This window comes from Castor canadensis, chromosome 11 (assembly GCF_047511655.1).
Source record: "Castor canadensis chromosome 11, mCasCan1.hap1v2, whole genome shotgun sequence".
Classification (NCBI taxonomy): Eukaryota; Metazoa; Chordata; class Mammalia; order Rodentia; family Castoridae; genus Castor; species Castor canadensis.
This window is the reverse complement of record NC_133396.1, coordinates 138195770-138208459: the sequence shown is the minus strand read 5'-3', so window position 1 is coordinate 138208459 and position 12690 is coordinate 138195770. Positions and strand designations below refer to the sequence as shown.

The 12690-nt window shown below is 37.9% G+C and overlaps 1 protein-coding gene across 8 annotated transcripts in view; it reads right to left on the bottom strand.

Moving 5' to 3' along the window:
* Sdccag8 (SHH signaling and ciliogenesis regulator SDCCAG8) overlaps positions 1-12690 on the bottom strand; it is a 220374-nt gene that overhangs the window by 103875 nt on the left and 103809 nt on the right. For all 8 annotated transcript variants that reach the window (XR_012439102.1, XR_012439103.1, XR_012439104.1 and 5 more), the window contains one exon: positions 9031-9173. Coding sequence is in view for 4 of the 8 variants with exons in the window: in XM_074048778.1 (XP_073904879.1) it covers positions 9031-9173 (143 nt within the window). In the remaining 4 variants the exon portion in view is untranslated. The remainder of the gene's footprint in view (positions 1-9030; positions 9174-12690) is intronic.

Sequence of the window (12690 nt, the reverse complement as noted above, 5' to 3'; positions counted from 1 at the left end):
CCCCTTGTGTATATCCCAACAGTGACTTTTTACTTTATTGTATATACTTCTTCTGTTGGTAGAATTACATTTACATTAATTACTTCTCTAACTCTGGGTACATTCATTTGCTAAAACTCTTGAAAAGAAACAGACTTCTAGTAGACACAATAAAGGTATCAAAGGGCCATACTGCCTCTTCTGTGCCAGCACCCTTCCTGGAGAAGGAAGACCTCTGAGACTCTGAGACCCAAGCAGCCTGTCTCCCTCCCTCTCATCCCACTGCTTGTCAGAACAGGAGCTGCTCATCCCTCCCTGAGGTGACCCTGTGCCTGCTGGGGAAAGGCCACATAGAGCCAAAGTGGAGCAGAGACTTCCCCTCAGCGACATGTAAGCTGTTTCCTAACCTATTTGGTGCCCACTCTGAGCTCCTGAGGTTGTCACTTATCCCCTGCTTATTTGATCTTACAGAGCTGCAGCATGACAAAAACATGTTTACTTGAATTGTCCCCATGAGGCATGCCTTCAGATGGGTCACTGAGGAGATGGAATATTCTGATAGCCTCTCATTTTCTCAGGATCCTTAATGAGCTGTGATTCTAGGATTTATCAATCAATGATTCACTGCATAATAAACTTGTGGCTAGCAGAGGAACATTAAATGACAAGCAAGTAGTGGCTAATAACTGACCTACCAAACATAACTAATTAGGATGGAGTGGGTGAGAAGAAATAAATATCATTAAGTTGATGAGTTGTTGTTCTCCCTCCTCCTTTCACCTTAAAATAATATTGGAGACCAGAACTTTCTTTTAGAAAAATACTCTGACTTAGGCCTAATAGTAATGATTCTGTTTTTGCCTTTTTTTCCCCTGGTATTTTCATTAAACTTGATGCTCGTAGTTGCTGAGTTGGGCAAGTCGTGTGGGCAATACTTTCTCAGTTTCCTCTGGGCTTCTTCAGAAAATGAGTTGGCTGCTGCTGCCACCACGCTCCAGGCTGTGGGCCTGTGTGGCAGGGGAGAAGAGAACATCCCCAGTGCAGTTCTTCATTGCACACACATTTGGGTTTTGCAGAACTGAGAAGAGCGAGCCAGGGACTGTTAAGCAGAACCTGCAGACACACAATTCCTGGCAGCCTCTGACTTTAACCTCTCCGCCCCAGGCCACACTAAGGCCAGGGTGCCTCCTCGCCTATCAAGCAGGTGGAGCAGAGCAGGCACAGGCGGTGAGGTGTCCACTGAAGCAAAATGAAACGCCTTTCCTTTCCTGGCTCTCTGACAGCCTGTTTTCTCTGATACTGGGTGGGGGAAGGAAAAGAGGATGCAATTTATAACAGCACCAAGGCCATCTATTTTGAGCCTTGAAGATGTTGGTTGCACATATATCCATTTAAATTATTTTTGACACGTTCACTGCTTAATTTATTCATGAAAAGAGTACAAGAGAAAAATGAGCTTAACTTTTAAAGGGAAACTTTAAACTAAATATTCTTGAATAAAAGTCAGGAGAACAAAAAAAAAAGATAAAGTTCACTGTGGAGTAGCAAGAATGTTTCTCATGTCATACTATTCTCTTCAAATGAAAAGAGAGTGGAAGTTGGTTTTTCAACCTAAGATAATTTATGAATGCTTCCTTCTTAATTTTTCCTAACAATAAGAGCAGAGGCAAACTTATTCAGCGTTTGTAGAGAACCTGCTAAATACCTGATACCAAACTGGTGTTGGGGACACAGAGATGTGAAAGAGGCCTAGTTCCCAGCCCATGAGCTGAGATTTTAGAACCCAAAAAGTCTATCTGGTTATGAAATACACTTTTACACTTTGTTGTGACTTTGGCATCCAATGGACCTAGTCCAGGTCCTGCCTCCTCTCCCGCCCAGCTACGTGACTTCAGGCTTCACCTTCTGAGCTTCAGCTTCCTTGTATATTAAGGACTGCTCAACCTCCAGCTCACTGTTAGCACCAAGAGGAAGAGCATCTCAAACTTCTTATAGTAAAACACCAGTTTACTTGATTTTCTAATCCTTTGCCAAACATTAGTTTTGTAAAATTTAACACAAATAAATTGCATACTAGAAAAACTTAAAAAGACACCATTGATCACTCACTTGCTAATTGCAACAATTTAAAATTGATAGAGGAGCTGGAGGTATAACTCAGTGGTAGTCGTGAGCCCTAAGTTCAATTGCCAGTAGAAAAATTTTAAATGAAGAATAAAATTGACATGAAAATTTCTGAACACTTTCAATGATTGTGCTTATCTTGTCATAGATGAGTAGCAACGAGGCTGCCATGGACATAACACTTGGGATGACACTGCCGCAGGGAACTGGGCACAGAGTGCTCAATATTCACCTGTAAATCCTTCACCTCTCTCTTTTTATATTCACAGAGTTTTCTGAATAAAACAATAAAGCAGCCCTGGGAAACACTCACTATACTTCCTTGGACTTATGACATGTTGGCAACAAGGACTACTGGACTCAAGTCAGTACAGAGAGGTGCTCTTCTTTCTACTCCAAACCATTTCTTGATCAAAGGAAAAATTGGGGGTTGCATTTTTAAAACACAACAGGGGCAACAGAGAAGATACCTGCTGTTTTGCTTGCCCAGGATCTCTAACATCCTGCCCCCGCCCCCAGGAAGAGCAACTGCTGGCATAGTGCAACTCTCTTGCATTGCTCACTGTGGCTACTGAGGTCACCAGCCACTGCACTCCTAAGGGCATGTAGCAGTGACTCAACTTACTTCCAAGGGGTGACCCTGGAATTGAAGGCTTTGAAATTGGAAGTGGAAGAGTTAGGAAGTCACATTCTTATATTTTGCAATTAAAGGATCTCATTTATCTTCAGTTTCACACTGAAGGATGTGACTCCATGATGTCAAAGAATTTCTCCAAGAATCTGAAAGAACAAGCCAGCATTCAGACAAGAAGTGGAACTCTGCTATGGAAAGCTCAAATATGACAGCACACTGCTACTGCCTTGGGTCCCTGGTCCAGAAACTCCAAGGCCAGCTGAACCTGCACTGTACATAGTCTGGGTATAACAACTAATTAAGTCTCTCTTGGGGACTTTCTAACACATCAACCAAAAGATCTTGACTCACAGCAGTAGTCTGAATGGTCAAAGAAATTAAACTCAAGAAAGCATTTATGCTAAATGTCCTAGAATGCTCTGGAAAGGATGCTGCACTCACCTCTCCCCAATTAATCTGCCCATGTTAAGAGGAAAACCTGTGACTCCTCTGCTATACCCTTCCTCAAAAAGACATAAATACTGTGGTTCAAGCCACTATCTGTCCAGATTGGAGGCCTATCTTCCCATTTGGATCACAAAAGTAGGTCATAGCCTAATACTCATTTTGTGGTCTCTCACTCAGATTCCTACTCTAAGAAATTCTTTGCATTTCTTTGATTCTTTTGAATATTGAACTTATCATTTATGTAATAGGAGAAATAAGAATTTTAAAGGTGGCCATGCTGATAGAAGTTGGAATCAGCAGTTGTAATGGGAGGTTGGTCTCCTTTTTGCACTAAGGTAATTAAAGTTGTAAATTCTCCAATAATTAAACAAAAGAAGGCTTTCTATAGTGGTTTCTCTCTAGATCAGACATAAGAAAAAGATGCAGAATTTGAACAGACCTGTGTCAACACAGATAGAACACCTTTGTGGGAAAGTGCCTGCCATCATAAGTAGTTAATAACAGTCGTATAAACATTCAGCAATTGTTGCTTTAGCAAGCTATATCATAAATTAACTTGCTACATGTATGCAAATGATAGCCTTATGAGAGGAATTCAAATCTTGTAGTTCCAAAGATGTTTGGACATGTTAAAAAACACAAATATGTGAAGGAATTTCCACTTTTCTATAAAACCCTCTTTCCTCTTTGTAAAAATAAAGGAGAATGATAGCTGTATTATAATATATTGAGTGAGGGCAGCACGGCCAAGCCTAGACTAAAATTCACTGACATGTATCACTATCAGTGCATAAAGGAACAGCTAACACTTCTATTACAGAATTGTGATACTGAATTTTCCAGTTGTCTTTTTGGGAACAACCGCATTAATCTATTCCCCTAGTAATTTACATAGAATTATAGCCTCATGTATAAGGGATAAGTTTGGCAGGCAAATTACTGGGGTTCAAAGCCTGCTTCCATAACATATCAGCTGTGTGACCTCACATGACTCATTGTACTTCTCTGTGCCCCTGCCTCAGCTGTGAAATAGAGAAGAGTCTTCGTCTAGTAGAACTACCACAGGGACTAAGTGAAGAGTACTCAGCTCTGGCCCAGGATATTAACAGAGCTCAGCAAAGATCGCTCACCTCTGTTAGCTACTACCTTCACTCTTCTGCCCCAGACAGATACTAAGATGAATACCTCCTTAAACTCAGAGTCTCCCTTAAGGTGGACTGAAGAACCCAGGAAAAAGCATTCCCTTCTGGAGGATTTATCCAGGAAGGCTGTAGCAGAGAAATCAAATTTCTGGGAGACCTTGAAAAGCAGGTATGATTTTAATAGGGCCAGAAAGACCCAAAAAAGTATTCCAGGGTGGAGAACAGCAAAAGTGGGAAGAGTCCAAAACTGCAGGGCAGCTGCGTGTGCCTACATTTGTCTAACAATCAGCATGTGAGAGGGTTGGAAGATCCAGGTCCATCAGGATGACCTAAAATGCCATGCTGAGTAACTTGAACCTTCTGTGCAGACAGTGTGACACCATGGAAAGTTGAGAGACAAGGTGACAGAGTCAAGTCAGTGCCATATGAATATTCATCGTGCAGTGGTAAGCAAAAGATTGGTAGAGTGTCAGGAGACTACTTTCATAGCCCTGTGAGAGATCAGCTGAGCATAAGCCATGACAAATGTGACAGGTATGAGTGACATTTCTATGAAATCCCCATGAAGTTCAAACTAAGGAAACATCTTGCACAAAGGATTCTCCAAGCAGCCTAAATGCCTGATGTATAGAAACAGGAAGCTAATGGGTTGTCTTAACTCAGTGACTATTAAAATTACCAAAAAAAGAAAAAAGGTAGAAATCATCTGGTCTCACTTCATTTTATAGGTTAGTAAATAGGCCTATAGAGTTAATTTGTCAAAAGATGCAAAGAAAATGGAAGCCTGGGGATGGTACCATAATGCAGGTTTCCTCAGTGCTGGGCTGCCTGGCGACGTCCTTGAGGAAGAATCCTTTGAATCCTTCTTCTCTCCTTTTCTTGTACACCTAGAGGCCCATTTCAGTCTTATTATCCAGTGGCTCTTTTGCCATTAAACTTTAAAAACAGAGTCCTTGGCCTGGGGATGTAGTTCAGCGCTAAGAATGCTTGAAAAAAAAGGTCTTCCCTATATGCTTTCACTTCACCCACTTCCTTGGCTACTCCTATGTAAAACCTCTATGTGAAACCTATATTAGATATCTCCACTCCAGTTATTTGAGTAAAATGTATTCTTTTCCTCTACTGCATCTTTTAAATTCCCTAGTTGAATTAAAGGATTAACTAGGTTACAAATTACAGAGTCACCTTTAATTCTGTCCTCTCCTACTTGCTACTCTTAAGTGCCTCTTGAATATTTGACTTCCTTTCCACTTGACAGGCATAGCCACAGCCCAGGACTTCATTACCAAGCCTGGACTGATGCACTTGTATTCTGATGGAGCCTTCCAATTATCTCTTCCTCTATCAGTCTATTTTCACAATCTCTTTCAATTGCCTTCTAAAAATGCACATTTGAACCTGTCATAGTTGAAGGTCTCTTGACTTCTCACTTGAATTTCCTATTGAGGGACTGGTTAACTTACTCTGTAAATGGCCACTCACTGTTGCGGCAGTCATGTAGCATTCATAGTGGGTAACGTGACTGAAGCTGGGTCTCATGAAACTTCTTTCTAGATGTATAGTCTTCATGTGTTGTAAAAAATGTTTTCTTAACTATAAAAACCATTCTTAGAATGGTTTACAAAATAGATTATGGGCCAGATGTGGCCCATGGGCTGTGGTTGCTGACCATCTCCTAACCAGTCTTCTTATCTCCTATATCAACTCATCAAGCTCACTCTCCACACTGCTGTCTGAGCCAGAATCTCAATCCAGAAAGTCTATCATATTGACAGCCTGCTTAAAAATGTATCAACAACAATCAATTATTCTCAGAATGCTTAATTTCCAGAGTGTAGCCCACAAGGCCTTCTTCTGGCCTGTTCTCCCCTTTCCAGTCTTATCTTCTATCAAAACACCCATCCTGATTGTAGAGTTTATGTTCTCTCCCATCTTTCCATCTTTGCACATACTAGTCTCTCACCTGGGATACCACCCCACCTTTGAGAACTCCTGCCCAGGAGTTCATTAATCAATTTCCACTAACTGCTGCCTTTCACTATCAGCTTCCCCTATCACCTACTCCTCCAGTTCAGAACAAGCCAGTTCTCCTTCCTGAGTGCTTCTGTGGATATTTTACTCCCAGCATTGCCCTACTGTCACACTCTATTGTAATTGCAAACACAGATCTGGCTCTTTCGGTTGAATGTGAGCAATCTAAAGCTAGAAACTGAAGTCTCGTTTTTCTCTCTATGCCTAGAGCCAAGTGGAGTACTTAAGAGATAGCAGGTGCTCAATAAATATTTCTTGACTAAGTGAATGTTGCACTCACCAACTGGGTCCTGCAATAAATGCTAAATTTCTATTTTCTATCTTTAAATCCAAATAAGGACAGATATCAAAATGCAGTACATTATTTTTCTTTTAGCTTGACCTTCAGATTTTTATTCCAGTTTTTAACTTTTCCCCTAAAGATTCATATCCTTATATCATCATTACTTTATAACATGGCTTTAAACTTTGCTTAGACTATGTCATTGAAAATGTTTGAGACTGAATTGTGAGGTGCTATCTACGTAGGAGTTATATATCTTAGCTGAGCTGCACTGAAAAAGAAAGACGTGATGTTTGTCAGTCACACACTTGAGTATACGCAGTCAATAAAGAAAGGTGAGAGCTAGCAAACTCTTTTAAAAAATCAGAAATATTTAGTCCAGTAACCAACTCACATTTTTAGTACAAAGAAGAAATACGCAACATTCCTTGCATTTTTAGTTGTCATCTTAAAATTATGAAAGTGATTTTTATAAAACATAAACATAAACTAAGCATAATGCTTACAAAAAAGTATTGCACTTAGAAAATAAGTAAGTTTCATTTCCTATAAAACTAGGTTTAAATTTTTGCAGAATCAATGTAAATAAAGCTCAACAGAAGAAAGCTTTGTAGGGAACCAAGCAAAACAGTTTTCTTAAGAACAAAGGAATTGGTTATCCCTCGTCTGCCTTTAGCAGTTGGTGCATCTTAAGATGCTCTACTTGCACGAAATGGATCTTGTCGAACAGTACAAATTGATCCTGCTCAGGAAGCTCTCCACGGACTCTGACTTCAGAAATTAACTCTCTGAATAAGACAGAATTGCAAAAGGGGCAAAGCAGCATTAATATTTATTTACTGAAGCTCAGCCACACTGAGGCATTTAAAAGCTATCATATTTCAGTGGTTTAGTAGTGCTTAGCAAACAAATGGGTGGTTCGCAATAGAAGCCAGACAGAAAAGAAAAACAAGTGACATTACCAGAATGAAGCTAAATTCTAAAACTTCTAAGACTAAGTAACCACAGGAACTGTTAATATTATGTTCTCAGTTCCACAATGACAATACTTTAAACAGGCATTAAAAAAACAGCAATTATTCTGTAATATTAAGCAATTTTTTTCTCATAAAAGTGTTTTAACTGCTGGGATTTTTTCCAGACATAATACATGCATAAATGATTTCTTTTCCCTTCTTCCTTTTGCTTTTTCTCTTTCCTCTCTTTTTCTTTCACTGTTTAAATAGGAAGGTGTCAAACCATTTGGAATATTATCATAACAAAATGTTTTTAACAAAGTTTGATTTTAACAGAACTAGAGGCATCTTAACACTAACCCAAAACTTTGGGAGGTTCACCAACCCCTAGGATATTTTTTTCTCCAAATGCAGGCTGTTCAAGTGGTGCTTTTCTCCATCTGTTATCATACCGTGCTCAGAATTACATTGTCATATTTAATGTAAAAGGGATCAGTCCCCTTTCATAGTTTAAACTCAACATAATACTATAATTGGAAGACCAGTGTTTTTCTATTTTATAAACTAAATCAAATATCGTAAGTTTACATGCATATTTAGACAAATTTTCTCTAAAAACTGAAAAACTCTAAGAACTGAACAAACCCAAAGGCTTGATCTGAAAACTGAAAAACCACACTAAAACTCAGAGTGAGAAGATACCACTTACATGGTAAAGTGAAATATTCACTCTCTATTTGAATTTTCTGTGTATGTATTTATGAATGTGTATGTTTCTAATACAGCAAACTTACAATGTTTGCAACCTAGAAATGTATTTTAATGTACAGCTGAGCTATATGTTTAATTAAGTTCACAACAACAATCACAAAACATCTCATGATGGATACAATGCAATTTAAAGCCTTGAGGTATAAGCATGGCCATAACAATGACTGAATATGAACGGTGCAAATCAGTTTCACCTCTAAATTTTGTACCTCTTTAGGACACAGAATCCTTATTTTGTATCAGCTGCATTTCAATTTGCATCTTAAGATTTCTTTTATTTTAGTCTTTCACCACCGACATTTTCTGATTATTTTCCTAAATATAGTCCTCAGATCCTTCATTTCAACATTTTTATTAGACACAGGATTAACAGGACAGGTAGTGGAGATGGTGGGAGAAATATGCCATTTTGCTTATATTGATGGAGAATCACCTAAATATTTGGGCACTGTCGACGAACGGTTTGTGATACGTCAGTAACTCCCTGCCACACTCAGCATTCACGTCGGGTGTTTTGCTTCCACATCTCCACTTTCCTTAATATGCCTGAAAGCTGTCTGTGAATTGAATGACTAAGCCTAAATCTAACAACTGTTTGGAAGCCTGTGGCAAAAATCAGCGGGATGAGCTCAGTGCTGGGTGTGTAACGGGATTAGGGCATACCTGGTGAGGTGCAGTTGGTGCTCAGATTCCCCCAGCAGCTCTGTTACTTTCAGGCACTCCTCTCTGGCCCGGGCTGCCTTCTGCTGCTCCTGCTCCACGTGCTGCCTGCTTTCGCTCAGTTCTAGTCTCAATTTCTCTATCTCCTTAGGGAGAGAGAAGGAGAAAAACATCCATATCAAATATGCGCACCTGATCCCAAAATTAGCTCACTTCTATTTTTGCCATAAATTTTAAAGTAATAGAAAAAATATTAGGAAATTCAGGCTAGCTTCTGTCTTATGACAAAGGGAATTAGCACATCTACAAATGCACATTAGTGAGGTTGCTCTGGACTGAAAGAGGAAGTCTGATTACAAAAATTAAATGATTAAATGAGAACAGTCAAAATGGATAATCTGTACTTTCATTCAAAGGTTTGTTCCCTTTAAACAGTGGCACTTAGTGACACTAAGATACAACATTTTGTTTAAGAATTGATCAGATATATGCAGTGATTTTCATTAATTGTGTGGCTTTTTATTGTGAAAAACAGATTTATGGTTTTATTGGATGTCATAAAACCAAACTGAAAGATAAAATGATTTAAGATATCTTTTTAAAAAAATGTGAGGTGTAAAAGAAGCCATCAGTATGTTGCTCAATAGTTTGGGGAAAAATAAAAAGTTAAGAGTATATTCGCTTTAAAAGCTAAAATAACATTATATGAACATTTGCATTTTAAAAAGGTAACAACACTCTAAGACTAATAAATATGAAAATGTATGAAAATTTATGATGTCTTATTGCTTGGTTTCAGGAAGAAATTAGCCTTATTTGAAACATTTGAGTTTCAAGTGTTTTTCAAAAAATGCCTTATATATTTTTACATAGTTTAATATTAAAGTAGAAATATTTATTTGTCATAAAACATAAAATTAAGCAAAAGAAAATAAAAAGTTAACATTTTAAAATATTTAGACTTAAAAAAAACAAAAAGAAGGGCAGAAATATTTTTAAGTTTAAAAACAGAAAGCAAGAAGCAATTTTGATGCATAAAAACGCAATGTCCTTTTAGAAAACAAAATCATGTCTAAGCAGAGCATTTTAAGCTTAGTATTTAAATATGCATTTTAATTTCCACATGTCATTAATCAATTTTCTGATTGAGCTCCAACTGTATTCAATGTATAAGATAAATAATTCATTTATAATTTTCTTACATTTATAACACAACATTCATTTTATCCTCACCAAAACTATAGATCACCAACAATATAATAAAATAACTTATTAAAAGTTCTCAAATTTTATTTTTAAAAATTATTTAATGATGAATATATCACTTTCATTCAGAGTAGATTTTCTGTATCTTTCAGACTGGAATACTAAATTAAACCGATTTATTTACTTAAAATATTTTGTTTTATTAAAGTTTTACTAATAAATTTCTAATCTTATAAGCTTTATTTGTCTAACATTTATGAAATTGACAAAACAAAGAAGTATAGAATTGGAATTGTATATTGACTTTAAAATCTCAAAAATTCACTCACTACTTTTTTTTCACAGTGCTCTTTACAAGAAATTGTGCTAAATATGATGAACTCAGAGAGTGTCATCTCCACATTCAGGAAGTACCACTCATCTGGTAAATAAGACCCACACAGGCAGAAAGATTATCACAACACAATGCACACAAACAAGAAGTATAGAGAAAATCCATGCCTCAACAGCCAGGAGAGGCATCGATGAGCATGGGCAAAAAAGTGAGGAAGAGGGAAGGGCACAAAACTCATAGGATGATAGATTAGGTCACACCATGAAAGATCCTAAATTGTAGATTAATAAAGCTATATTTTTACTACAAATAATGGGAGACATTAATGGCTTAAATGGGTATGTAATATGATAGAAGCTGAGCTTAAAAAAACTGGATCAATGTGTATGATCAATTTTAGGTGGCAAGGAATGGCAGAAGGGAGATCATGAGAAAGATAGCTGCAATTATTTAGACAGAAGGAGTAGAAGAAAGAATAAGACAGAACTATAAAGAGAACATTGTGACTTTATGGAATAAAAGAATATATATCAACTAAGAAGACTCAAAAATGTTGTATTCACAAGATACAAAAGAATGACGGAATTAGAAAACAGAAATGCCAACCTTTTATAAAAAGAATAGATAAAATTTTTGAAAACATTACTTAAAAAAATAGGCACCTTACCCTAGTAACTCGGTTTTTAAGTATAAATCATCTGCTTTCTTATTCTCACGTACTAAAATGCCAGAGGCTACACTGAAAGTCAAAATCAACACAAATCAGGGCTCCAAACATAGCTCTAGCACTTTTTTTAGCTCTGTGACCTTGGACAAGTCACTCAACTATCATATAGTCTCTTTAGCTTAAAGTAAGTGGTAATTGTAGCAAGCTCCAAAGACTGTTGTGAAGAATGCATGGGATGATGTATACTTTGCAGAGAGCTCTAGTGCATAGGAAGAGCTGAAGATAAGACAGCTTGTCTTGTATCCTATCATTACTATCAGTGACTTTTCACTACTTAAAAATCTTTCGAGAGCAGCATAGTGATAGTAGAAAAAATTGCCTGCTTCAGGGTAGACACCTATCTCTAAAGCATCTTGATTTAGGGTGGGGACGCAGCTCAGTGGCAAAGCGCTTGCCTAGCACCATGAGGCCCTGATTTCAATCCCATCACTGCATGAAATCAAAACAGCTCTTTATTTAGTTCAATGAAATTTTCCCCTTCTCTATAAAGCCATCTTGGTAGAAACAGAATAAAACTTTATCGATTATAATTCCAAAATGAAAAGAACCTTTTTGGTTTGGAAGATGGGAAATTATGCCAGAAAAGGGCTCATTGTTGGAGATAATCAAAACCAACAAATAACCTAACCAGCTGGACCAGGACTCAACACTTACTTCCCAAGTCAGGAAAATCTGCCATGGCACCAACTCCAACAGTCAGAAGAGCAATCTCTTGCCAGAAATGCCATGCTCCCACTGGCAAGATAACCCTTTGCCTCACCCAACTAGGTCAGGGCTGCTCCCTTGGCTGTATATTGTGGCTCAGAGATGCAAGAGCGACAAAGCCATCAGCCAATTGTACATCACTCTCAAAGTGCACTGTTAACCTGCATGGCTACAGTGCAGTTTGATACAGCCTCCTTTAGCCAAGTGGACAAAGGCAGGTCCAGACAGCTTTACTACTTCCCAAAAGACACACCTGAAATCACGAATACAAAAGCTGGGGTGTAGCTCACTGGTATAGCGCTTGCCTGGCATGTGCAAGGCCCTGAGTTCTAACCCCAGCACCAAAACAAAACAAAATCATGAATGTAACCAGCAGGACAACTAAAATTAGAAGGTATTAAAAGTGGTTACCTAAGAGAATAGTAGCTGAGATGGGACATGAAGAAAGGGAAGCTACAGTGTGGGTAAATTTTTTTCCTATTTGTGAACACAGATAGTAACTACATTTATTATTGATTAGATTTTCTTATCAAAGAAATCATACAGTTTAAGTCAAACAGTGCTCAATTGCTCATACAAAGAAAGTGCCCATGCTGCACTGCTCACCAAACCTAATCCTCAAAGGCACATTGTCAACTCTTCTGACATTTATCTCCGTGTTTTAAAATGACACACTAATATTTGCTCTTTC